At 43.5% G+C, this 27910-nt stretch overlaps 1 protein-coding gene across 1 annotated transcript; it reads left to right on the top strand.

Annotated features, from left to right (window-relative positions):
* The first annotated feature begins 13275 nt into the window (after positions 1 to 13275).
* LOC115360127 (procollagen galactosyltransferase 1) lies at positions 13276 to 23643 on the top strand. Its single transcript, XM_030052785.1, has 12 exons — positions 13276 to 13667; positions 17238 to 17348; positions 17435 to 17552; positions 18499 to 18633; positions 19648 to 19852; positions 19973 to 20092; positions 20283 to 20359; positions 20467 to 20573; positions 21760 to 21892; positions 22023 to 22150; positions 22638 to 22844; positions 22973 to 23643. Exons 1-12 carry the CDS (start codon positions 13450 to 13452, stop codon positions 23241 to 23243), a joined length of 1830 nt encoding a protein of 609 aa, XP_029908645.1. The 5' UTR covers positions 13276 to 13449; the 3' UTR covers positions 23244 to 23643.
* Positions 23644 to 27910: the final 4267 nt, after the last annotated feature.

The raw sequence follows: 27910 nt of genomic DNA, 5'->3' as shown, positions 1-27910 counted from the left end.
AATTGTGTGTCATATAGCTGCAGCAATTTGATACCATTTATTACAGAGATCTGGTGCAAAATAACATTTTTGACCACTCAATTAAAATGGTAAAATGTCCCTCCAAAATTAGACATAGTTAGACACTAAGACCTTGCATTCTGTTCTGGAATTTCTCAGAAATTCCCCTATATTGACAATATAATATATTATAATATATAATATATATAAAACCAGACATTCTGCGAACACCCTAGGTCCCTAGGGTTTGTGGTTGTAAAGTTTCATGAGGCTGGGATTATCCAAGAGGTCACTAAAAGTCATTTTATACAGTGACATCAAGTTTAAAAAAAAAAAAAAAAAAAAAAAAAAAAGGTCTCACCACAATGAAATGACTCTATGGGGGCTAACATCATTACACATGAATACAATGTGGCTCACTGAATCCACATGAGTCTCAGCTTTCCGGTCAAAGCCAATTTATGCCACTCCAGCACTGTTTAGGCCCCAGTCTGCACAAATACACCATTTTACAATAGACCAAAACAACACATTTGTACTGCATGGTCTGTGGCCCAAAAGTGCATTGGATTAGCATAAGGTGGGCACGTCTGCAAAGGAGAGACCCGTGGGTGTCCATAGAACCCATTTTTATTCACATATCTGGAGGTCAGAGGTCGAGGGATTTAGTATTTTAGCTTTAAAACTAAGCCCTCTGTTGCCTCTGAAAGACAGGCCCACTGGGGGGCTGCTGGAACAGTAAAGTTTCTTTCTTTTTTTTAAATAGCTGAACAGATCTGCTTACACCAGCTTCTGCCTCCAACTTGAAACAAGGCCAGTTGGCCTAACCCAGATGTAGCCATACATCATACCACAGTGTCAGCTTGACTAGCAGGACCTGGTGATTTATTGAATATTCTCATGTCTCAAGGCTAAATTTAATTCCTATGACTTCACATGCCATTTTTATGACTTCGTTTCTCCCATTGCACTTCACTGATACAGTATTAATAGCTCTGTCATTCAGTAGCATTTTGTGCGCTCACCAAGTTTACATTATTAAAGATTTATTTTAGACAATTTTTTGTGATCTCTAAGTGAGGATTGTGATTTTTTGTAATATCAACAACTTCATTTTTTTTTTTAGAGCTGCAATGTCAACAAACTTAAAGATTATCCCAGACAGTGTATGCTTAATTTCTGACAGGGTGATAAAGTGAGCACACAGTAGGAAGACACTTACTCAGTGGTTTAAGCCCCATGTAATGGCAAATATCTACCCTGCTGAAGTTACTGAGTCCCTTCCCTCACCCTTCCTGCACCTTATCTCAGCTCATCTCTGCTCAGCTCCCATCAACATTACCTAAAGTGGAGATATTTCAAAATAGAAACAGATGTTGCTGTTCCTAAGCAGAGTTCCTTAAAAATGTGTGAGGTGATCATTTTTGGCTGAGGTAGGTTAGAAAGATCTAGTTTCACTGCACTCTTTATCAGCTTTACAGATCCTAAACACATTTATTACAGATGAGCGTTGATAGATGATTCAAGTTTCATTTCTGTGTTGGCATGGTGACATGCAAAGAGTTCCATAGCAAAGTGGAATTTGTTATGGAAATGAATGCAAACCAGCAGCATCTATATTTACACACTGCCGCTGCTTAACATACTTACTGTTAGAAGAGCCGGGTGCTCAGGAGGAGTATTTGGCCGCAGGATCTGTTAAGTTGTAGCACATCAAATACCATCAGCTGTGACTCTGTTAGCTGTTAGCGGCTTAACTTCCCTCACCTTCTCTGTGTCAAATAATACATACCTTGCGCGCGCACACACACACACACACACACACACACACACACACACACACACACACACACACACACACCTCTCTTTTATCAACTCTCTACTTCTATCAAGCGGCTCCATATCCTCATGACTGCAGGCCAGCTCTCCACACCAGCCCAAATCATTTAACACTCCCTCATTACACCACCTTGCTCTACATGATCTGCATTGGCCTCCAATAAAATTTAGAATTCATTACAAGATTCTCGTTATTTCCTTTTAAACACTGTGAAAAACTTACTGTAGACACTGCCCATCCAAAGACCTATCTGCTCAGACTGAGCTTTGTTTAGTCTTCATTTGTGTATTTTTCTATCGGTCATGCTTTTTTCTTACTATAGTTTTGTGTTTTGTTTTACTTTGGGGCATTTTGTATGCCATTATTTTGTTCAGCACTTTGTTACTGCTGTCTTTTAAAGGTGCTGTAAAAATAACTTCTTCTTCTCTCTCTTTGTTGCCTAAGGGCAGACTTACCTTCAGTCAGAGCACTGAGTCACTCCCCATCTTCTGTATAGACTTAAAACTTATCATGTCGAGAATAAAGCCCAGATATGCCCTTTTCCCCTTGAATGATTCCCATTCTGTAATCACTTTGCTTGCAACAAAACGGGCTTACGTCCACCTCTCTTGCTCTTATTCTATGTATTTACCTAAGACTTTGCTCTGGCATTATCCTTCTGGGGTTGCTGCAATATTGTAGGGGCACCCAGGCCCTGACCTGCTAAAATGTAAACCCAAACTTTATTCATCCTGAAGTGTAATATCAATAACAGATTAGTGGAGAGATTAACCCTGGGGTTATCAAATCAGTATTGCTGACATGCAGTGCACACCCAGAGACAGGACCCTGAGTACCTGATATGTCCATCCATCATTAGTAAAAGAGATTATAACCACAAACCTGTGTGTACACTGATACAGATGCCCATAGACAGGCACAAATGCAACATAAGCATGTAGGGCCAAGTGTGTTTATGCACATGGCTGTGTGTGTGTGTGTGTGTGTGTGCGTGTGTGTGCATATGTGTTGATGGAACAGTGGGTGTGAGTAAGCCATAGCAGTGTTTCGTAATCAGAAAAGATTTGCGTGAACATATAACTGATTCCAGCAAACATCCTGGCAACCACCAACACACTGTCTGCGACAAGATGAAACACATCACTCCTGCAGTATCAATGTCTCTGTGTGTGTGTATGTATGCGCGCGCGTGTGTGTGTGCGTGTGGGATTTGTTTAATATTTTTGTACAGTGTATCACAGCACATGCTACGTGTTCTGTTATCTGTACTCCCTCTTTCCCTCTCTATCTCTTCCTCTCTTTCCTCGTCTGCTCTCGCCACCTCCCCTGACAGGACCAGTTTGAGGAGCTGTGATGATGATGATGATGATGATGATAGTCATGGTCGGTGAAGTTTGAAGCTCCCTAGACACCCCAGAGTGGTTCACCTGTCGTGGGAAGATGCTCGCCTCTTCGACTTTTCCATCTGGATCTTATAATTAGGTCGTCATCTTCAAAAAACAACAGCTGGACTCTGGGTGTCACATGGTCTTTGAGACACACGGCCTTCCCTCACACCTTTCTCCTCTCACAGCGCACACACACACACACACACACACACACACTCTGTCGGCTGCAGGCGAATGCAGCTGTGTGAGTTCAAGAGATGCAGACAGTGACAGGCTCTTTCACATTAGTGACAGTCCTCCCCAGCATTTCCATTTCTATCCAGCTTCATGTGTCCTCAGAATGGGTGAAGGTGGAGGCAGAGAAGCCTGGGCAACATGACAGGAGAGGGAAATAGGGGATGGTTGCAAAGTGAAAACAACATATTATAAAAGAAGCAAAAGGAGTATTTGATGAGACAAGAAGATGGAAGAGAGGAGATGGAATTAAAAAAGGTGGGAGGAGAAAGTGCAAGACGAAAGACAGAGTTTTTTGTGGCTCTGACATTTCAACTCTAATCCTCATCGATAATCTGGACACCACCTCCATTTTTAATCAAGTGATTGGCTGTTTCAAGGGCAGACTATTGCTGTCGCATGATAAGATACTGACGATGCAATTGTAATCATCTTGTGTGCATTGTGTTATGTCAGTCAAATTGAAAAATACCAGTCATTCACAGAGAAGCCATCACTGCTTGTCTCTGGTGCGCTGCTGCTATTCATGATGCCCTTGTTTTAATATTGCTGCAGCTAAACAGGAGCATGAGGGCATCACTACGGGGCTGGTTGCTGTTTTGCCACGTTTGTCTTAAGTATTGACTGTCAACACAAATCAATTTTATCGAGTCTATCACAGTGAAATGAGGTGTGAAGAAAGGAGGGAGTGGGAGAGAGTGGAACAAAGAAAAGAGCAAGAACTGAGAAGAGAGGACATTCAGTGTGCACACTTGGAGGCCTAAAAAAAAAAATAAAATTCAAGTGCTGTTTTTGCTGAGGTAGAGGTTTGGATGAGACGAGAGGAGAGACGAGGAAGGAAGAGAGAGGAAAACAACTGATGAGAAGAAAAGAGAAGGAGAATGGGAGGGAGACATGCTTGCCACTTAAACTCCAAGCAACACAGGCACATCCTAGGTAAGCCTGCAGAAATATAGCCGGTGAAAAGTGCTTTATTTTCTATATTTTCAAAATGTTCATTTCACCTGACAAGTGGCACCGAGGTTATTGAAAGACGGTAAAGGCTGGTTTTGAAATGGTCAGTTGAATGTTATTATACTTTGCTCAACTAGTGAAGTATTTTTTTTTGCTAGAGAGAGAAAAAAATATCAAATGGAACCGCAGTTCTCTTGGCCTCAAATATCAGCAACAACCTTGTCCTGACCTTCCCTCTCTCTGTGGCCACCACACCTTTAACCTCAATCTCTTCTCTGTCATCCATGCTCAGTGTTCAAAAACACTGTTATTTACCAAACACACACACAAAAGCACACACACAAACACAAGCATGTAGATGCAGGCTGCAAATCAATGTAATATCAATGCTATCAGTATAATCTATATAGAATTGCTTTGGGTAATAAAATGTATATAACCTTCCTTTTCCCCTCAAATTTACTATTTTTTTTTTTTTTTTTAATCAACTGGGGTCAGTTTGACTGCAGCAATTTAATCCTCCAGAAAATTATTATCATAATAATTGTTACTCAAGTTTATGATTATGTTTGGTTAGGGCCCAAAGCAGAGGAAAGTTTTTTGAAGATTACAAATGGTGAATTATAGTTCATCAATGTTATTCAAAACAACCAAAAGAAATGTGTGTAAAATGTTAATATTTCTTACATGTTTTATACAGCTATAAAAGCCTGGGGTCAAATAAACCCCAGAGAAACACCTGGGTGCCAAATGTGTCCAGGTCATTGAAAACATAGCATCATGTTAATTTTAGTTTCCCAATAAAATCATTAAAATCATTTTTTTTATGATGCTAATCATGTGTTTGTAGACATTAAACCTTGAATGGGTTGAATTCACCGCCAACCTTAATAGGAGGGTTACGAAGACCTTCATCCCAAGTGCCATCAATATTTTTAATTCTAAGAAAGTGACTGATGAGATTTAAACCACAGACATCGACATGAACTGTTTTTAATGTGTAACGTGACCTTGTCCTTGTGTTTCTTTTACCAACTGCTTGTCTGTCTTTATGTTGTTGTTGTGTTTGGTGAGCCGAAGACAAATTTCCACCCTGGTGGAAAATAAAGATATATTCTATTTTGTTCTACTCTCTTCTGTTATGAATTTTCACATCAACCTGAATTATCCCAAAAGTATGGAATCCATGGACTGTCATTGAGGTAACATACAGAGGTAACAGTGAAATCTGTCTATTTGTTGTTTCTCTGGTGTGGATGGACAGAGCACATCACTGACATCATAGAGACTTTGGCCCCTCTCTACCAACATCACTATTGTGCAAATCTACTGGAGCAGCTGAGGAACAAACACATGGAGTCCGCTGAGACCCGTCCTCTGATTCAGCATCCTGTGAGAAAATGACACCACCTTCTTTTAATCGCTATATGCATTTAGATAGAAGAACAGTGATGTTGATATGTGAAGCCATGTTATCATTTATGTTCATTCAGTTTTTGATTGTGTAAACCAGGATGCTGCTCCACAAGGCAGGATTTTGTTGGAGGGGAGTCTACCTCAGTACCTGGATGGGACCTGGAGACATCGCCACCTGCAGGTCACCAGCAGTTTCACAGTCGAGAGCCGTGACTCCAAAGAGGTACTGCGGCCACGTTTTTCCAATAAACTGCAGGTGGTCCGTTTACTGTACACTAGGGGTGTAACAAATCATTCACTGCACTAATAATACATTCTACCCATCTGACTGATCTGCTAAAAGAAGTAAATAAAGTCAATGGCTCTGACTTTGGCCTGAAATCTAATGCCCCTTTTCCACTAGTACCTACTCAGCTCGACTCAGCTCGACTCGGCTCGACTCTACTCGGTTTAAGAGCTTTTCCATTAGGTTGTAGTACCTGCTAGCAGGTCCCATTTTGGGACCTACTCAGCCGGGGTTCCAAGCGAGCTGAGTCGAGCTGAAAATGTGACGTTAACGCCGTGCAGGCAACTGATTGGACAGAGAGTGACGAGAGCGACTCCTGCACGAAAACAAAACCCGACATTAAAAAAAAAAAAAAAAAAAAAAACGGCAACAGCGGCCGTGCCATTGATTGTCAGTGAAGTTGTCAAAGTCGGAAAATGGCAAGCACACCGCTACCGCGGTCAAATAAAGACATGGAGACTTTTCTGAGCTTGGTGGCGGCCCAAAGAATCCAGAGGGAGCTGGACGGTGCGCCGCCTTGCTATGACGACTCCACCCACGGCGCGGTGCTACTCAACTGTAATGGAAAACCACCTAAACCGTGTCGAGGCGAGTAGAGGCGAGCCGAGTCGAGCCGAGTAGATACTAATGGAAAAGGGCCATAAGCATTAAATCCATTTATTCCCAATTCAAAATCTTATGTTGTGGTGACCTATTAAGTATGGCTTTTTGTCAATAAGGTTTTTTTTTTTTTTTTTTTTTTTTTTAATAATAAATAATGTTTAGGTTACTCCACAATAACAAAGACAAGGAATCGTCTTACATTACTGTAAGTGAATGTTTTATGGATATTAAATTTTGGCTAAAAGTAAAGCAACTAATCGAATCGCAACTTACAAACTCAAATCAAACTGAATCTATCCCAAAACCAAAGAATTGTTCTTAAATTGAATTGCTGGATAGTGAATTGTGAATCAAGAAGTGAATTTAACTGATAGTCAGAGATCCACACCCGTGGCGTGGACTGATCAGGCGTGCGTACATGTTTTTGGATGTGAATGCATGCATACTCAGGTGTGTGCATGCTCATGTTCCAGGTATTTAAAGGTGGTTGGGGGTGCAAAAAAGAGCTGCTTCTGTCAGGCTGTGAGATCTGCACCTCAATACAAGAACATCGTGCCTTAGTGGAAAACATGTGCAAACACATCACAGGTATGCTATTAGACCACCGCTTCCATTTGTTGTCTGTAGGGAGGAAGAAGTTATACATTGTTGGCATTATTCTATTTTGTTCAAACAGGCACCCTGGTGTGTGTGTGTGTGTGTGTGTGTTTGTGTGTGTGTGTGCATGCCTGTGTGTGAATGTGTGCCTTAAGGTAGATCAGATGGTAAGATGGCATGTTGGGATTGCCCCACGGCATTCCCTGTGTTCATACAGCACCCTTACAGCGCCCCCGTGTGTCTGGCCACCACATCGTCACAGGAGCAGACACGGTGGGCCAACACACTGCGAGCTGCAGCACAGCATCAGAGCTCAGGTACACTTCTGTTTTGTTCACTTCTTCCAATAACAAACCATGCAAAACTGATATACTCTTAAATGCCATTTTTCATGGCCCCTTCTTTTGTGTCTGTTCATGTGATTTTTGGATGTTTCGTATCTGTGTCACTTGGTTTGACTGCTGGTCAGTGCTGTGGTGTGAAGACTCTCCAGAGTCCAGGGCGTTTTTGGATGCTGTGTGTTCCCTGAGGCAGCTCAGGGGCTGTCAGACCACGGTCCTTCCAATGGGCAACGAAGAAGAGGTAAGCAATCATTAGAGAAGAGTTTGGTATTTTTACTACCTTGTATTGCATTCTGTTCATGTTTTAAAACCATCAATTGGGGTCAAACATTTTGCTTAGCTTTTAGTCAATGCCATCTTCTAAATACGGCATCATTTAATACACTAGCAGTCATTTTAAAAAAGTAACAGTGATCACCTCAAATTGTTTAGTGCCATTTTTTAGTCTCTCTGTTGGTTAGCCTCTTTTTCCATCCTCTCAAGCCTTTTTTCTCTCACTCTGTTCACTTCAACCAGGTACTGGTGAGCATGGTGATGGAGGAGGTGATGTCCTATCTGAAGGAGAGAGTGTTTCCCAGGAAGGTCACACATCACAGCAGGAGTAAACAGGCCTGGATTAGAGTGAGGGAAAAAATATAAGATTACATGGCGACCTATTATAAAATCTGGATGCAAGCAAACACATGCCCTATTGGAATCCTGTAGATGAATGTGTCTTAAATACCTTTCTCCTCACCTGCATACATGTATATATGTACACATACACAAGGACACACATACACGCATCCCTTGGAATTCAACGCCTTGTTGGCCCCCCCACCCCCTCTCTCTCCCGTCACAGTGCAGCTCGTGGGTGCGGAGCGCCGTAGTGGCTGCATACGCCCCTCGTCTGTGCTGGGACATCTCCCCCTTCCCAAATCCCTTCCTCCATCCACATGTGCAATGTCTCGCGTCATGTTGTAATGTTAATATGTGCTTATTGTGCTGGGGTGTTTTTTTCCCAATGCCATGTTGTGCTCCCCTAGGAGCCCAGTTTGACATTTGACCTTTTTTTTCCCCTCCTTCCCTAATGTCCTCCTTTCTCATCTAATGTAAGAGGCACTGCGCACGCTGGCTGACCCGAAGTTCTCCTGATCCTGTAACCCTGTATTTGTTATGTCTTTTTGTGTTTCTTGGACGGGATGTAACTTAAACCAAATTTCCCCCTGTGGGACAAATAAAGTATGATTGATTGATATGATTGATGTGTTTGTGTGCATGTGTCTGTGTGTGTGTGTGCACGTCAGTTGCTGTCTGAGGTGCACAGGGTGGCAGAGCAACAGGTAAAAACAAAACTGGCAGTTCTGAAGGAGAAACTGTCTCTCCGTTGTTCTGAGTTGGAGGAGCAGATCTGTGCAGGACTGCAGCAGGCCAGTCTGCTGTGGGACCACCTCGCTCATACAATCACAGGTGTGTGTATGCGTGTGTGCGTGTCTGTTGTAGGTGTGTGTTCAGAGGAGGGATGGGAGACGAGACTGAACAGGTTCCCTCGTCTCAGTTATCTTTACTGCTGTGTTTCTCCCACCTTAGAGGACATGTGTGAGCTGATGTTACAGTCCCTACACGCCGTCATCCCGAGACTCGACCGCACTCTGCAGGAAGTGGCCACGCCCATCTGTGATGGATTTGCCTCAATGCGGCAATACTTCTTGGAAACTTGTGAAGACATCATAGACCAGGGATCCAAAAAGGCATCAATGAAAGAGGTAGAGATGAGGTATAAGTTATTTACTATGTTGCCTCATTAATGTTATCATCACATGTATGTCAAAATGATGAAAATGAGGGAATGTTAAAATACTGAATTAGATATGGCATGCATGTAAGAATCATTGGAGGTAATGACAGAACCTGCTCAACAGGCTGTAACTCAAAATCAGACAAGGACTGTCCTTTAAGCTGTCTGCCATCCTCCAAAAGAATTAGAATTGGTTTTGGTTTTAGTTTTATGATACTGTAAGGCAGTTCACAATAGACAGTTTGTTCCCCCTTCCTACTCTTATATTACATGTAGACCTCTTTCTAGTTGTATCATGTTGATTGGTTGATGTGTGTAACACGATCATACAAAGGAGGCATAACAAAATCCCATGAGTCGGTTAGTTAAGGTTGAACGTTGCTCATGGCTCATTGTGTGGACAGCACTGGCTACCTGCTCTGTGGCTGAGCTGCTGGAGACCTCAGCCTAGCATAATTGCCATCACTGAACATAACGGCTGTATGTTCTGTACTCACTTGCTGAAGTTAAGTAAAGTTCATAAAACAGAAGATTCCTTATCGTGTGAAGTCATATACCACCCATGCACATCCAGACAAAGTAGCCTTACTCAATTCATAAAGGTCCAAACATGTCAATATCGATAAGGTCTTTGTGGTTGGTGTGATGTTTTTACAAGGAAGGGCATCTCATTTTGAAACCAAACTCCTCAATCTTAGCCTTACGTCACTGGCTGCTGATTTCACAAGAAATCAAGAGGGGAAAACCCGAGGGAAATTCAATATGTTCAAAGGGCACGGTGTAAACCCAGTCGCCAAAATAAAATGCTGCCACTATACATTTCTTCAAACTATCAAATACATGGAAATGTGAACATTTCTAAACCAGAAATACACTATTGGTAACACTTCTTTTATTGGGCTTCAAATTTGATGGTATGTAGGTGATAGTTAGCAAGTAACGTTTTGGAAATTCCTTTGAAATTATCGCTAAGTTACATCAACATTTACCCCAAAATGTTTTGAAAACCTAAAGTTTTACTTTTACTGTCTGACCAAACTCACATTCAAAATGGTGTTGCAAACCAAATTTAAGATTTTTATTTGATGGTTTTCCTGTACAGCTCCAATACAACTAAGCTGCACAGAACTGAAGTTTCATTCAAGCTGAACGAGTGAAGGCAGCATTAGCATTTTATGATATTCCAGAAATTCCATGACCAGAGGCAACCCTGGTTTCATTTTTATGATCTAATGTAAGTTTAAGACGTTACTCCCTAAGTATCACCTAGTTACTATGAAATCTGTGGCCCACTAAAATGAAGTGTTGCCCAACATTTAGACTTACAGCCAGTGTGGTGGAGCCTGTGTCAGCGTTACATGCCTGAGCACATTAGTTCATTAGATACTTCAGCCAATTTTGTTTACTTTGTTAGCTTTGTTAGCCACCAACACTATTTGGTTAAAGTTAGTACTGGGTCATGGGTAAAGTCAGGAAAATATTGGTTGTCATGGTTATGGTTAGGAAATGGTCATGGTTAGTGTGATGAAATGTTAGCAAACATTCGCTCAAATTAGCCAGCTAAAGTCAGCTACAAACAAGCACACCTCTCTCACAAAACTTGAAAACGTGAATGTTCATCATATCCTTGGTTTGCAGAAATGTCAAAAGCCAAAACTGTTTGCTGGGGACTGGGTTGACAGTACATAACAGGGTTTCACCCCAGGTGCTGAGACCTCTGAGCGGCTTGGGTGCAGATGACAACAGGATGTGGCAGCGCCTGGCCAGGCTGAAGATGAGCCCAGCAGCACAAGCATGGCTCCAAGAGACATGGGGCGTCCACAGCGGGACCTGGACACCTTTGGCACTCAAAGCCCAGAATGCTCTCTACAAGGTAGATTTACATACATGACGATATGGATCGAATGGATTAAGGTAAAAAAATAAAATAAAATAGACTCTGTCAGCCTCTAAGTGTATTTACCTTTTCCTCTTCCTGGTCTTCCTCCCAGGTGGTTGACAGGAACGCTGGGATGTTCCGGAGGTTGGTCTCATCTTATCCATGTTGCTCTCTTGACCATTCCCAGCACAGTGCTGTCCTGTGCAGAGTCAGAGACAGAGTGGTCAAGGTGTGTAACAGGGTGGCTCTGGGCAAAAAAAAAAAAAAAAAACTTCTCTTATTAATAAGGTTTGCAAAAACGATGATGTTACTCACTAACTGATTGACTTCTCCACACAGCATCTGGATACAGAACTGCTGACAATTCGCTCTCAGTTGATTCTGGAGGCGATCCTGCAGCTAACACTGCCAACCTTCACACGCAGTGTGGGTGAGCTGGTATGTGTGTGCATCTGCATGGCTGTCTGTATCTCTGTTAAATCATGGCTTCTTTCATATATCAAAATTTTTATTTTGTGGTAACACCCCTTGGTCTTAGGATCTGTCATGTTATGATGCCATAATCAAATCGGACCAAGCAGTCTTTGTTCAGCCTGACATTATCTTCTACTGCATCCTGAGAGACAGCATGGCCTGTCATATTCAATCAGGTACAGAGCTTTATGACCCTCGTCAACCATTTTAGTGACTATCTGGGCTTAGACAGTGTAGATGCTAGTGGCAAGACCAAGTGATTTGCGTAAACCACTCTTCAAAAAAAGCCCTATGTTGATTAATTAGTCATCAATAATTCTGAGGTACTAAAGTTTCATCTGAAAAATGTTCAAGTGCATTGCGTCTATGTCACATTTCCAAACACCAAAAGCTGTGTGTGTGTGTGTGTGTGTGTGTGTGTGTTCCTGCAGTGATGAGGCACTCCCTCCCCCAGCAGTGTGTGCCTCTCTCTGCCAGTCCCAGCAGTCTCTCCACCTCCAGCTCTGGTTTCTCTGAACCCCGACTCCAAGATCTGCTGCCTCCTGGTGTCTGCCAGCAGAACTCCTGTCAGACCTCAGAGGACTCTGTCTCAGGGTCTGACACACTCACGCCGAGCACGCTGTCTGCCCACGACGACACTCTGTGCCTGGCCGCAGTCAGCCCACAACACTCGGAGCTGGTCACTAAGGAAAACCACACACCAATCCTGCTTGATGCCGGGGAATACATTCATCTCACTGAGCTGTGATGGAGAGAGGAACGTTCAGCACAGCAAAGCACACATTAGTGTTAGTAGAACAGAGGATAGTGTGGGTACAAACATTGTTTTCAGCCACGAAGATACTCTTGTTATGCAGGCCTGTGCAGGTTCAGGCCACACATCATTGTAATATTAGAATAATAGTTGTAGTTTTTGATGTTAAATCTGTACTGCTCATTCAGTTGCACCTCTTGTTTGAGAAACAAAGTTGCTTGCAATAAAACATTTTGAAAACCTCCAGTGGCACACAAATACTCACATTTACAGTGACTAATTTACAGTGACTAATTTATTACAGTGATTTACAGTGACTAATTTATTAAACATTGGTCTTTGAAAACACTGTAGCACATGCCCGAAATTTCCGAGTTAATCAATCAAGTTAATCAGCAGCCTTTAGAAGTAGTGGTAAACACATGAACACGCCTTTTTAATTTTTCTGGCATTTTCCAATGGACTACAGCTGGAACTGATCTTAAAGGGGAGGGAAGGCTCTCGCAGAAGGAGACGAATTAGGACATTTTCCCACTGGGATGTATTATCTCATTTACATGAAATTTGTTAAATGTACCGGATCCCCCCGTTTAAAAGAAAGCACATTATTGGTTTACTGCTCGAGATGTTTTACCTCACCCATGAAAAACGAGACACTGAGAGGGGCTTACATGGTGCACGTTCTTATAAGGACAACGAGTTCCCTTTAAACAAGTCTGGACCTGCCCTTTAATCCAGCCACCTCCTCCGCCATGTAGGCTACTTGAAGCTATAGCGCTTTTACAGTCGGCATAACACAGCAGCAGCGGGACCCCCTCAGACACATCCTGCTCACACTTCTCCGTCTCTCTGCGCCGCGTCAGCCCTCGCCTCTCCTACTGTCACCGGCGAGTTTCTCTCCTTGCCATGCACCGGGTCAGCTCGCTGCTGTCTGCCCTGCTGTGTGTTCTCCTGTCGGGGCTGAGCCGGGGGTATTTCCCCGAGGAGCGCTGGAGCCCCGAGTCTCCGCTCCTCGCTCCCCGGGTCGTCATCGCGCTGGTCTGCCGCAACTCGGCACACTCTCTGCCTCTGTTCCTCGGTACCATCGAGCGCCTCAACTATCCGAAGGACCGAATTGCCCTGTGGTGAGTGTCATGCTCCCGTTTAATGCAAAGCAAACACAAACATGATAATGCAGTAATAAAATGTAGAAGGATATCCCTTTCCCTGGGTACCCTCGATTTCCTGAGGGACTATTAAGGGGACATTATACTGATAACACAGAAATAAAAGTACAGGAAAGTCTACTAACATGACTGTGAACTCACAATGTATATGCAGGGATCATACAATGAATCCTATGGTGACCTTTCGTTTGTTAATTTCGATTACAGGAAGGACGACCCTAGTTGCGTGTGCGTTTGCATGTGCGCGTCTCAGCTGCTGCTGGGTGGCTCTGTTGAATCAAGTTGTACGCACGGACGCGTTATCTCCAAACTTAACAACTGTAATCACTGGTGAAATTAGTGGGACATGGAGCGGCACGGCGCAGGACGCGCTGAGGCATTAAATAAACTGTCCTGGGGACGGAGCGGCCTGGCGCGCTGGCAGAGACGTGTCCAAAAAGTTCCATTCTGTCACAGAGCCTCTCTCTCATCGCCCCTTGGTTTTCCCCCTCTTCCCCTCCCTCTCCTTTTCTTTCCCCTCCCTCTTCCCCTTCCACATCTTCAAGTCATCTGAGGCGTCACTTGAAACATAACCAACCTTGTTTGAAAGAAAGCTCCGTGGCCGCCACATGGTGCGCGCGTAAAGCGGCACGGCCGACGTCTAAACTGTCAAGTTTTATTGGTCCCGACGCAAAAGTCTGTGTGTATGGATATTAACAGTATTTTGCTGTTGAGCTTACCTTCCGTCGCCTCAGGCTACTCCTCTGTCACCCTGCCCCCAATCTCCAATCACTCCTGTTCTTGCACACCCATTCACTTACACTCGTTTTTATCTTGTGGCACTTGTTTCTGAAGTCGAAATTAGGCTACTCCTAATCGGAATTCATCACCAACATCACCATTTTCTCTGTTTACACCTCGGTGGCCGATTAAACACGCCATAAAATCAAAATCATTAAGTTGTCCTATGTTTTTTTGTTTGTTTGTTTGTTTTTTGTTTGTTTGTTTTAAAGGGGTTAAGTGTGCTTGAAAATCCTGCTTTTCAGTATAAGCATCTCCATCGTCCCCTCCTGTGCAATGATTGTTCGATCAGCTGGTGCCTGATCTCAAGAGGGCGTGGGCCGTCTCATCTGAGCCAGATGATCAATGTGGTGGTTGCTCTAATCCGGTTTAAAGGAAATGAAGTCTCTTTTTTTTTTTTTAATTTTATTTTCTTTTCTTAGCAGGAAAGGGACTTGTAGACCTAGGATGCGTGTTTTATTCTACACTGCGAAAAATTCACTAGTATCCATCTGATGGAATTCCTCAGCCTCCTAATCAGTCTCAAAATCTTGTTTTTCTCAAAACAAGAGAGAAATACTGCCTGTGGGATTAGATAATCCCACTTGAAGTATTTTTTTTTTTTTTAAAGCTGAATAAAGCAGATCAACCCGCTAGTATCAAGAAACTCGATTCAGTATCAAGTAGAATCAAGTTTAGTATCAAGATACTTGATTCAGCAAAATCATGAAAAAAATTGGATTATCATTGGAAACAAGTGGGATAATCTTATCCCCCTGGCATCTTTTTTTTTTTTAGTTTGTTTTAAGATAAATAGGGTTTCAGGACTGGATATGAAACTAAACAACTTGTTAAGATGGAGATTTTGTGCGTGTTTGTTTCTGAGCACAAAATGGCCTGAATATTTTTGAGATTCTCCCTTGTTGCCAGAGCCAGCAGCCTCAGCATCTCTGTGCTTGACTCTGCCAACGCCTTTGTGGCAAACTCATCCAAGTCCGGTTTTGTGCTCAGCTGGTTTGACTTACATCTTCACTCCCTCCAACGGAGAACTGATGCTGTGCTTCCAGGCTGAATTTCAAAGGTTGTATTGAAGAAAATGACTTTTAGAAATACTCACATTCTAACTAAATCACCTCAAGTGAGCTGCGGTGGCCTCCTGCTGTTGTCCTACAGGTAAAAATGAAATACTTTGCTCGTGCACACGCATGCATTCACACAGTTTTAAGGTGTGTGTATGTCTGTGTTCTGCATGGACATGCAGGTCTCTGGTACTTGCTCCTGTTTTTTTTTTAATCAGTCCATAAATCTTACACTTGTATCCCTCTGCCTCAACTCCCCCATCCCTTTAGAAATGGCTTTATCACTGGTATGCAAGAAATGCCAAATATTTATTCTCCATGAGCCTCTCTCTAACAGCTTCTGACAGGGAAGCAAAGACAGAGAGATGGAAGATGGATAGGAAGATGGATAGGTGATATGCTCACGTATAGGTGTTGGGAGAGCACTGCGGTGTTAAAGTGCCGCAGACTGATGTGAAAGTAATGCCTGCAGCACGCTGACTGTCACTCAGCCCATGACAGGGTTGGGAGTGAACCTGTCTCTCTCACATTTATGCATTGTTTCTCTCTCTCTCTCTCTCTCTCTCCCTCTCTCTCTCTCTCTCAGACAGTATTTAGCTATATAAACTTTGAGCCGCTATGATAACACAGACAGCAAGGGCAAATACCAGTCCTCCCCATCTCTCCCTCTGCTGTCTGCCTTTCTTTTTATCCGTTCATGCCTGACATCAGTGACCTGTAATCGTGCTGTAAAGATTAGGGAATTTTCAAAAATAGTGAAAAGACCCACAATATTGTTTAGAGGAAATTTTGTTGGTCTGAACACTGATTAACACTGACTGCTTTGTACTTACAGTATCACTGTAACAAATAGTTGTTTCTCCCTGTCATCAGTTTGGCATGACATTAAAATTGTATATTGCAGAGACATAAAATGACAGCATATCAGTTATAGTTATATATCACAACAACTGGTATAATGGTATAAACTAATTAAATGAAACAAATGCTGAATTATTAAATCATGAAAATGACATTTTTGCAGAAAAGCAACAATTTGTATTGATAAGAACATAATGTATGTTCAGAGTAAATTACCACTGAGAATATTAACATCAGTAACTGGAACATCAATATCAATGTTGACAACAACATCAGCATATCAAAATAATCAACCTCCTCAACGCTGCTTATTCTGTTTGGTGGGTATGTGGATGCGAATGCGTGCTGCATGGCTGAACTTCAAACCTTCATCTCGGGTTTGAATATTTCACCTAATACAAACATGATGTAGCCTCACTGAAGCCTTGCAACCAGCAGATACAGAAATGTATCACAATATGGGGAAAAAAAATCTGACTCTGAAAAATTTAAGCAGAAATGTAAAAGTGTAAATCAGAATTAAATGGGTTAATAAAAACAGAGTCCTTATGTGTATTTTCTTGTTCTATGACAAGAGAAGATGTACTGAGCTGTTAGCTCTGCAGTGTGTGGATCGCCCCTCAGCAGAAAGCAGAGTTGGTCTTGGTCTGCTAGAGAGCTGTGAACTCTGGAAAACGCTTCTCAAAACGATGGAATTACTTCACTCTCAGCTGCTACTTGTATCACATATGGTATTTCTATATGATCCTTCACACACACACTCTCTTGCTCTCTCTCTCTCTCTCTCTCTCTCTCTCTCTCTGTCTCTGCTGTGTCCTTCCCTCCACAGGGTGGCGACAGACCACAACATAGATAACACCACAGCCATCCTGAGAGACTGGCTCATCAAGGTGCAGAATTACTACCACTATGTGGAGTGGAGACCTCAAGAAGAACCCAGGTACACTTCATATACATTTTGTGAGCACGTGTGTGTTTGTGTTTGATGAACACGTGGATTAATGAGTTGGTGTGTGCCTGTCTCAGGGGTTTTGAAGATGAGGCAGGACCCAAGCACTGGACTGACCTGCGTTATGAACACGTCATGAAGCTCCGCCAGGCAGCGCTGGACACTGCCCGTGAGATATGGGCTGACTACTTCATGGTACATCCCTCTAACTTATTCCCTACCCAATATATCAAGAAGCTGCTTTGGAGTATTTACCCTGGCTGCTGATCCTGACTAAGATTTGTGAAGTCAAATGCATAATTGGCTGATTCATGGCTTGCGATTCTTCATAATTCACCTTGCTGATATGCCTCAGCAGATAAAAAGCACATAAAAATGCGGAAGAAAAAGCAGAGCTATCCTTACTTCTATAAGGATAAAGACTAGATGGCAAAGTGGAGTGACTAAATCAATGACCAAATTGATGACTAATCTCGTGACTAAAACCATGTTTTAGTTTCTCATTATTTTCAAATGTACTAGAAAAAAGTGGAAAAAGGAAAAACATAGCCTTGTTGTATTTCCAAAATCCAGCAAATGTGGCACACCCACACATATCATCTTTGTAACATGGAAATCTTTCATCATTTTATCATTGTGACTTTTTTTTAACAGCCGATTTAATTCATAATAATGTGGGTATAAATCATTAGTTTAGCTGTTGGGAGAACTGCAGAGCAATGTGATAATATGAAAAGTTAAAGCCAGTTTTCTTTAGTTACAGCATGCAGACTACAAACATTAGAGCCAAAGAAAATGTGGGTTGACAAAAAAATTCATAGCGAGTCAAATTCATACAAGGGTTAAATGTTTAGCCAGTGGAAAAAATACTCTCTGGATTTGGAAGAGTTATTCTAAATCCATAACCACACCAGTGTATGGAATGGCCTCCTGCAACTCTAAATACAGTCTGTCGGCACGGGTCATGTCAAATCATAGGTTGTGAAATGAGAAGGACCGGTCGGCTTGGTCTTGTGCTTTCTCTGTGATCAAACTATGCTGCTGTGCATCGGTCGCTGGCCGCTGACCGTAGATTACATTTTGTGTGTGTTTGCATGTGTGTGGCTGTGGTTCAACCATTTTTTTCTGTTTTATTTTCTAGGTTGTCGACTGTGACAACCTGCTCACCAACCAGGATGTGCTGTGGAAACTGATGAGAGAGAACAAGACCATTGTGGCTCCCATGCTGGAGTCCAGAGCTGCGTACTCCAACTTCTGGTGCGGCATGACCTCACAGGTACTGCACACGCATCATCTGGAGGCTGTATTACAGATCATTATTTTAACCCTGTATCACAGATTATTGTTATCCCAAACTATCAAAGACTGATAAAAGAGCTATGGATTGGGTTGCGTCCATCACGTCCAATTTCAGAGCTTCTGCTGGCCTGTTTTGGACAAAACTTGGGCGAATGATGGATTTTGACATTGGGATGTTGAATATAAGCCAGATTGGCCCACTACAGCGCCACCACCCGGCCAACAGGACACTGAGCTTCATACGCATCTCAGACACTGGTTGTCCCACAGCAGTGCCAACAAGAGGCCAAAAAGTCCCCAAACATCAAGCAACAAAGTCTCAGACACCACATATAAACAAACAAAATTACTTAAACCAGTTGTGGGGATGTCAGTGGTCATTTTTGAGTAGTTTTAAATATACATTTCATATCTTCCTTCAGCTGTATCAAATGCCTGTTGCCAGTTTCACAGAATTTTTTTTTTTATAACTTCAGTCTTAAAAATAATCTTAAATAGATTCATCAGACGAGTTAAGTATTTTCTCAACATTCTCCTTTTTTTTTCCTAAGAAAAGAACTCATTACTAAATATGATTCTTGATAGCATAGTTTTACTTTAAGTAGTGCCTAAAAGCAAAGTGACTGCAGCACATCACTGATTGGGTGTGGCCAGAAGGGGGGACATGCCTGACAGTTTCAGCCCCTAGAGGGCAGTGCGACGGGAGTTTTCCACTGATGTTGATAGCCTTCCACTTGACATAAAATTGCTGGAATGAAAAGGTAAACCTCTATATCCATTAATTTAAACATATATGATCTTGATTAAGATTTATCTCAAGAGTGCTTTGGTGAATCTGGCATCAGATATACTTAATCTTGTCTACTGTTTAGCCTCTTAAAGGTAGTTTCTCCCTCTGAAATTTTACTCTGAGCATTGAATAGCCCAGTTAGAGTTGCAGTAACACGGTCAGATAAATTAAGATGGTAACGGTTAGGTGTGTTACCTGCAGGGTTACTACAAGCGTACCCCAGCCTACATGCCAATGCGTAAGCAGGAGCGTCGTGGCTGTTTCGCGGTGCCTATGGTCCACTCTACGTACCTGGTGGACCTGCGTAAGGAGGCATCCCGTCAGCTGGCTTTTTACCCCCCACACCCAGAGTACAACTGGGCCCTGGATGATGTCATCATCTTTGCCTACTCAGCTCGCATGGCAGGTGAGAGGAATGCAAGAGGCGCAGACTTGCTATCTGGAAGGGTTTTATGCTGATGCAGTCTGGGTGTGCCTCTGTGTATTAACATATCTTGCGATCTAATCCATTTTGTATTTTTTTCAGATGTGCAAATGTATGTGTGCAACAAAGAAACATATGGGTATTTCCCAGTCCCAGTGCGCTCTCACAGCACCATGCAGGATGAAGAGGAGAGCTTCTTGCATACTCAGCTTGAGGTCATGGGTGAGTGAAAAGGTCAAAAGGTGGTCAAGAAGACTATTAATTCAAGCTTGTCCTCGGCTTGTAAATGATAAGGCATAAGCTCATATCAGCCCAAGATTATAGACCCATTTCAGCTTTTGAAACCACCGCAGTCTTCTGACAAATCCTTTCCCTGTCCTTTTTCTGACCCTCTCTCGTTTCTCTTTCATAGTGAAAAATCCTCCATTGGAACCTTCCAGCCACCTGTCTGTTCCACCCAAGCAGCCTAACAAAATGGGCTTTGATGAGGTACACACACACACATGCACATGTACACACACACTTACATGCATGGTACAGTAACATGAGCATGAGCTTTATTGAGTGTATGTCTGTTTGCATTTGTGTATATCCAGGTATTTATGATAAATCTGGTGCGGCGAACTGATCGGCGTGATCGCATGCTAAGGACACTTTACGAGCAAGAAATCAGCTGTAAGGTTGTTGCTGCTGTGGATGGCAAGTACGTCTCATCTTCTTCCTCCTCCACTGCATGTGTCTTTCTGATTTGAGTCGCAGAAGCATGCAGTATAGAGAGACAGACAGAGGAGAGGCAGGGTGAAGACAAACAACTTGGTAAGAACATGGAGGACGGCTGCGTGCCTTCATTTACTGACTGTTGCCACTGACTTTAGTAGATCACCTTTAGTAGAAAAAATACCAGTTTTATGCATCCACATTGTCTCTGCATGTCTTGTTAACAGCGTGTATGCTTTCTGATCATAGCAGTGACAAGTTAACAGCCACTCATGCTGCGGGTGACTTTGCATGTAAAGCGTAAACAGAGTGGGATGTGTTGGAAGGATGCTGAGAGACCGGCATATGAAAGCTGACTTTATCTGTGAATAAAAAGCAGTGGCTTCTTGCAGATTGCTGTTTATTTGAGTTTACTGGTGTCAGTGGTCAACGTGGCGAACCTTGTAACTCCCTAGAGAGTGTTTTGTCAAATTGAAACTGCTGTCCTCTGTATACTGACACTAAATCTCAACAGGGTAGTCTGATACTTGCCAATTAAGTACCCAAAGCTCACTGTAAATTTTCCTCCTGGGCTGCTTTGTGCTGGCCTGGTATTACACAGCAATGACCATCTGCTGTGTTGTATTAGTAATTTTGGTTGTAAATGCGAAATCATCAGTTTCTCAAAAGCAGCATTTGGCTTGCAACAACAGTCAGAGGCGTTTACACTCCCTGGCATGGAGAGAAGAAGGGCGGTGCATTTGCTGGGATTAGAAAAGCTGGGATATAAAATGCAATCAGTGAAATCTGCCACCAACAATGTACACCATAAGAATGCAGAAAGATGGAGAACTTCATTTTTCCAATGGGATGGATCTTTTGGATTGATGGATTTTTTTCCCCTCATCATTTAGTTCTGTCTAATTTACAATATTTGGCCATTTCTATCTCTTACCACCAAAATAGTCCACATGATTAAGTGTTTAATACCAACAAGTAGCAAGAAAGTCTAGTAACATCATTAATAAGTTTGCTGAACTGTGCAAGCACCTGCTTGGCCTGTGTGTATTTATGACATCTTAGTAGTGTGTACGTGTCCCATTGCTCCCCATTTTCTCACCAATGACATCTATCCTCTTTACTTCTTTACTTCCATACTTAATCTCTTCCTCCTTCCTCTCCCTGTCCCCCAGAGCTCTGAACACGACTGATATAGAGTCTATGGGGATTAAAATGCTGCCAGGATACAAAGACCCCTACCACGGTCGACCGCTCACAAAGGGGGAGCTCGGCTGCTTCCTCTCTCACTACAACATCTGGAAGGAGGTGAGTATTACCTGTCCATGGGTGATGATTTGAAGGGTAGTATATGAGATTTCTTGTTAGATTTCAAATGATGTAAGTTTTGAGGCGTACAAGAGCTTCTTGTCTAATACATGTGTATGTCTGTCTGTAGATTGCGGACCGCGGTCTCCAGACCTCCCTGGTCATAGAGGACGACCTTCGCTTTGAGGTGTTTTTCAAACGACGCCTCTATGCCCTGCTGCAGGAGGTGAAGTTGCACAAGCTGGACTGGGATCTCATGTGAGTGCTGCCTCAGTGTTAGAAGCTATGGACAGAAGAAAAGCAGAATGAATAAAAAGGAGAAGAGATTATTGTCCACTCACATCGAAATCTGTCCGTCTGGTCATGTGATATCTCAAACATCAGATTTTGACACGGCTCAGTGGAATGATGCTTATCGCCACGGTTACAGTGTTTTCAAATGGATTGGATTGCGTTGGGCTAATCATTGTAACTGACCCTCCCATTAATCGAATCCATCATTCATTTGATCCTTAGTTGGACAGTGCATCATTTGTTTGTTTTTGTGCATTTATCCTTGTTGTATTCATTACAAAATTACAAATCAAATCATTTGTTACTGATTGAGATAGCAGTGGGCTGTATCATTTGTCAGGGAGGATAGTTTTACACTTGCTGGTTTTTTTTTTTTTTTTTTTTTAGTAGTTGAGATATTTAAATTCTTTTTGACTTTCTTTCTCTTGCCTTTAACACATACCAAATGAAGTTACATTGGGCGGAAGCGAATGCAGGTGGACCATCCGGAGAAGTCTGTTCCAAAGATCCACAATCTGGTGGAGGCTGACTATTCCTATTGGACACTAGGCTACATGATTTCATTACAAGGCGCCCAGAAGCTCCTCAGGGCGGAACCTCTTAAAAAGATGCTTCCCGTTGATGAGTTCCTCCCTGTCATGTACAACAAACATCCTGTGTAAGTATAGCCCATCGTGTTGTCTTGTGACTGTTTCGCTTTTCTCCCTCATTTTGCTTCCTTCTTTCCCGACTCTGTCTTTGTTAATCTAATCACAGCCCTTCCCCTTCCTCCAACTCTCTCATCAGTTCGGAATACATGGCTCACTTTGAGCATCGGGACCTGCATGCATTTTCTGCCGAGCCCCTTTTGGTGTACCCAACCCATTACACAGGAGACCCAGGCTACATTAGTGACACAGAAACCTCTGTGGTCTGGGACAACGAGGCGGTCCGAACCGACTGGGACCGAGCCAAGTCCAGGAAGACCCAGGAGCAGGAGGAGCTGAGCACGGAGGCACAAAACTCTGACGTGCTGCAGTCTGAACTGGAGCAGTGGAGCGCACGGGACGAGCTGTGATGAGGGGAGGAGGGGAAAGACGATTCTTGCATACAGAAACGAGAAAGGGGGGAGAGAGGATAAAACTGTGAGGATGGGAAAACAGCAGAATTTAGGAAGACGGACGAAAGGGATGGCATGGGAGAGTGGGACAGGGACACAGGGCAAGTGAGGGACAGTTGTTTTTCCTTGTACATTTCTCTTTTTCCACTTTTTCATCGTTCTCTTAACCTCTAAAAAGAGGACGTTAGATGTAGAGTTAACTCTTGAAGAGTCAGCTAGCAGCTTTTGTTTTATTTATTGCATCCACTGCACATCCTTTGACAATGGCCTGGTCCAGTAACAAGTCTGTTTTACTTGTGTTTTGCCTTGACCCATCCTTTGCCACATCATACCAACATCCCCACTGAATTGGTTTTCCCAAAACAAAGAAAAGAAAAAATATTATTCAAAAAGATTATTTTTTGGGTATATAGTAAGTCTGTGTCTCTGAAAGACTGCTGGTAACGTTTGCCATAACATACAACTGTGTACATCAGCAAAAGTCCAACTAATTACACATTAAAGCTGCAATATGTTTTGGGTTTAAAATGGGAGCCTCTGAAATGCCACAAGATTGCATTGCATCTCTTAAAATACTGACTAAAGCTCCCTCGAGGAAAATTGAATTCATAAAACCATAGCTGTTTAGTTGCTGTAGCGACCCTGACCTCCTTAGCAACACAAAGAAGCATCTTGTGTTCTGTCTTTGCACTGTGCCAGCCGGTTTTAGTTTCAAGCAGTTAACATCTAATTTTATAAAGATTTTTCTTGTAAATGTTTCACTCGTGAATGTATCATGACATGTCAAGATCATTTGATTAACTTGCTACCGAATCTCAGTCCTCTTTAGAGTTTTTTTTTTTTTTTTTTTTACACTGTAATGATGTTGACATTACAAAGGTTTACCGTTTCAGTATTCTTCTCCTTCACTACATATTGCAGTTTTAACCTGAACTTGCATCATGTTTTATTTTGTTTGATCAACATTTTACTGTACAAAAGAAGTACATATTTTCAATCCACCTCATTCCTTTGATTGATTTGACTTTCATATTTTGTCTCTTTGTGTGTTTGTAGTTTGTGCCTTTTTTTTTTTTTTTAAACTGAAGAATAAAGACCAAAAGTTTTATAATGAATGGGTTGTTTGGCTATGTAATTTTCCATTGAATTTAGCTCTGGCAAAAACAGGATATGCAGAAACAATGGTCCTGCACAGCTCTGTTAATAGTACATGTTGGCACCATCACTGGTCAAATTATGGGTTCATTTCTAGCCAGGGCTATGATGGCTGAAACACCAAAACGATCGGTCCACAGTGCCCTCTCATCTGGATTACAGCTGTTGCATTTTGGCATGGATATGGCTATTCCTCATCCCAGTTTAGGCAGTTGCCTTTCGTGTTTGCATGTTCAGAAAAGTCAGTCAGTCGTCATTATCTGTCTTTGACTCAAACCGTCACCTTCAGGCTGCAGCATGTATCTCTCCACATGCTCTCCTGTGCCTCCACTTACACTGTGTGCCTTTATTTACTGTCAGCCTGTACAGTATAACTCTGCTGCACCTGCTTCAGTTCATTTGTATGGTAATGTATGCGCCCAGCATATTTCCTCAGCTAGTAATGACTTAGCATGTAAACGCATATATCCAGTGCATGACAGCTTCCAGGCTGTCATGCACGAGGGCTTCGTGCTTCCGGTTCTGGTCGGCGCCGTGGTTTGTCCGCTAGTCCGCTAGAAGCTCTGTTATAATTTTACTTTTTTCAAGTTTTAAGCTACATTTTTGCTGTTACACTTTGTGGATATTGGTTATCCTCAACTATATCTTCTAACCTGAAGAAGGATTTTAGCCATCGCGCGCCCGGATTTCGTGATTTTAAGCTCTCAAGCACACAACCGGAGTAGCTACGTTCCTCCACAATCAATGCTTAAAGCTGCCATCAAGGATTAGCGACCGTCTGCTGCCTAACGCTGAAGCCTGATCTCCGCAGCGGGCCCAGTTCTGGGCCCGTGCCGGTAAGTCCCACTACCCGATGCCCTGCTCAGTCCTTGCCGTGACTTACTGCAACAACTCCATTCCAACGCTGTGGGCTCCGTTTAGGAGCCCATGCGTGTAAGTGCCTGCTACCCCTCTGCCAGCGGCTGCCACACCAAATCGCTGTCATATAAGAGCGCTCTTTTGCCCGTGTACTGGCCTCCTTGCTATCTCTCTCCCACAGGTATCACCCACACAACATGGCTCCTCTTACCTCTCCCTCCGGTTGTGATAGCTGCTCCCGCCTCGTCGAGAAGATTGCCGTGCTGGAAGGACGAATTTCCACACTGTACCGGATCCGTGAAGCTGAGATGTTAATGGACACCATTACCTTCGGCCCTGCACAATCCGGCTCCCCCTGTGCTTCACTCACTGTCGCTGATCCATCTGCCTCCTGTCCTGTTGCAGCTCCCAAGCCCACCGAAACTACTTCTCCTCCGGTCACCGCCGCTGCTGCATCCCCTCCTGCCCTGGACCCCGTCCCCGGCGACTCCTGGATACGGCAGGGGGCAAAGCCTAAATCCCTTATCAGTTCCACTCCTTCGGACACGGAGCCCTGGTCCCTGGCCCCTGTTTGGGGCAGGAGAGGAAGGCGCTCCTCTCGCTCACCTCACCATAACATCCAGCTGGAGAATAAGTTTGCGCCCCTCGCTTTCCCTCCCGTTGATGAAGAGCCCCAGCGCTCTCCACCTCCTTTGCCGTCTCAGGGGCCCCGCGGCTCACCTCCAAGGTCTCCTACTGCCATACCTGTACGCCCCCCTCCCCGCAAGACCTTCCGCTCTTTACCGCTGTTCACACCGGCTCCGCGGTGCGCTCCTGCCCCCGTCTCCGTCTGTCCCTCTCCAGCCACTTCATCGGCTCTGGTCAAGTCTCCTCCATCTACCGCTTCTCCCACCACATCCAACCATGGGACCCCTCACTCAGCATCCCATCGTCCACTTTTCCCTCCGACTACTTTACTTATTGGGGACTCAATAATTCGGCACGTCCGCTTTTTTAATGTTGTGACACGTTGCTTTCCCGGAGCCACAGTCCCAGTGATCCTGCAAAAACTCCCAGATCTGCTGAACACATTACCGTCCACTATACACAGGATTATTCTTCACATTGGAGTAAATGACTCGTCCCTCCGTCACTCTGAGGTGACCAAAGCTGAATTTGGTAAACTCCTACGGCTTCTGACCAGCTGTGGTAAATCCGTCTTCATTAGTGGACCGCTCGCCCCTCACCGCTGTGGGTCAGAAAAGTTCAGTAGAATCCTCCAGCTCCACACCTGGCTCCAGTCTGCCTGCAGGGCACTAAGTGTAGGCTTTATAGATAATTTTAACCTGTTCTGGAATCGCCAATCCTTTCTTAAACCTGACGGTCTACATCCAAACAGACTGGGCAGCGACATGCTAAAAGCCAACCTGCAGCACGCCGTCCAAACATACCCACGTGACTGACTGTTTACCTACCTCACTCACAAACAGGTGTCTCCCTCTTCTTCTATGGTGCCCTCCCAGAATACCACTGCCTACGTTAACTCCCCCTACAGGCCCCAGCTGTCACTACACCTCCCTGCAGCTGATCTCCCCATTGAGACCATTGTGACAGTCAGACCCCTCCGTCGTCATGCCATTCTCAAAGCTGTAAACAAAAATAACCTCTCCCACATAACACTGAGTGCGCCTGCCTCCACTCCACCCTCCACAATGTGCAATCTGGCCCTTTTAAATGTGAGGTCTCTCTCAAACAAGACCTTCATTGTAAATGACCTCATTTTATCTTCCCATTTGGACTTCTTATTTTTAGTAGAAACATGGCTGAAACCTGGTGAACTCACCCAACTCCTGGAAATATGCCCCCCCCAATATGATTTTTTCAGCTCCCCGCGGCTGAATGGCCGAGGAGGAGGACTCGCAGCCATTTTCAGAGACTCATTTAACTGCACACTCATTGCCACTGATGTTTTTTCAAGCTTTGAAATTCTGATGTTTAAAACCAGTAACTCATGCCCAGTCCTGTGTGCTGTTGTCTACCGCCCCCCCAGACTGGATACCATTTTCCTCACTGAGTTCTCGGAGCTTTTATCTTCAGTTGTTTTATTACATGATAAAATTTTAATCACTGGAGATTTTAATTTTCATGTGGACACTGCATCAAACACCAAAGCCTCTGATTTTATCTGCATCATGGAATCTTTCAACTTTATGCAACGAGTCTCAGGCCCAACCCATAACCTCGGCCACACCTTAGATTTAGTTTTTACGCTTGGCTTGACCACTCCCACTCTAACTGTAGAGGAGCTCGGGATCTCAGATCACTTGTGCATCAAGTTCTCCACCATACTTCATTCAGATCCTAAACCTCAACTACCTGCCTCATACTCCCGTATAATATCCTCCTCCACAGCCAGACAGTTCTCTGAGGCTTATTCATCCTCATCTTCCTGGATCTCTGATGTCTCTCCATCCTCCCCCCTGCTCACAGAGGAATTAATCACCCAGTTCAACTCAACCTGTGCTGACATCCTAGACTCTGTTGCTCCACTCAAACTCAGAAAATCCAAAAACAAAACTCACCCCTGGCTTTACAACAACAACATCCGTGCTCTCAGACAATCATGCAGAAAG

The sequence above is a fragment of the Myripristis murdjan genome, chromosome 1 (assembly GCF_902150065.1).
Source record: "Myripristis murdjan chromosome 1, fMyrMur1.1, whole genome shotgun sequence".
Lineage (NCBI taxonomy): Eukaryota > Metazoa > Chordata > Actinopteri > Holocentriformes > Holocentridae > Myripristis > Myripristis murdjan.
The sequence above is the reverse complement of the archived record's forward strand: the minus strand, read 5'-3'. Positions and strand labels throughout refer to the sequence as shown.

Bases quoted from the DNA above. Each gene is read 5' to 3' on its own strand.
- LOC115360127 (XM_030052785.1), top strand. From the start codon at position 13,450: ATGCACCGGGTCAGCTCGCTGCTGTCTGCCCTGCTGTGTGTTCTCCTG. The intron at 19,853-19,972 runs GTGAGAGGAATG...TATTTTTTTCAG, and splicing joins CTACTCAGCTCGCATGGCAG to ATGTGCAAATGTATGTGTGC. The intron at 22,845-22,972 runs GTAAGTATAGCC...CTCTCTCATCAG, and splicing joins ATGTACAACAAACATCCTGT to TTCGGAATACATGGCTCACT.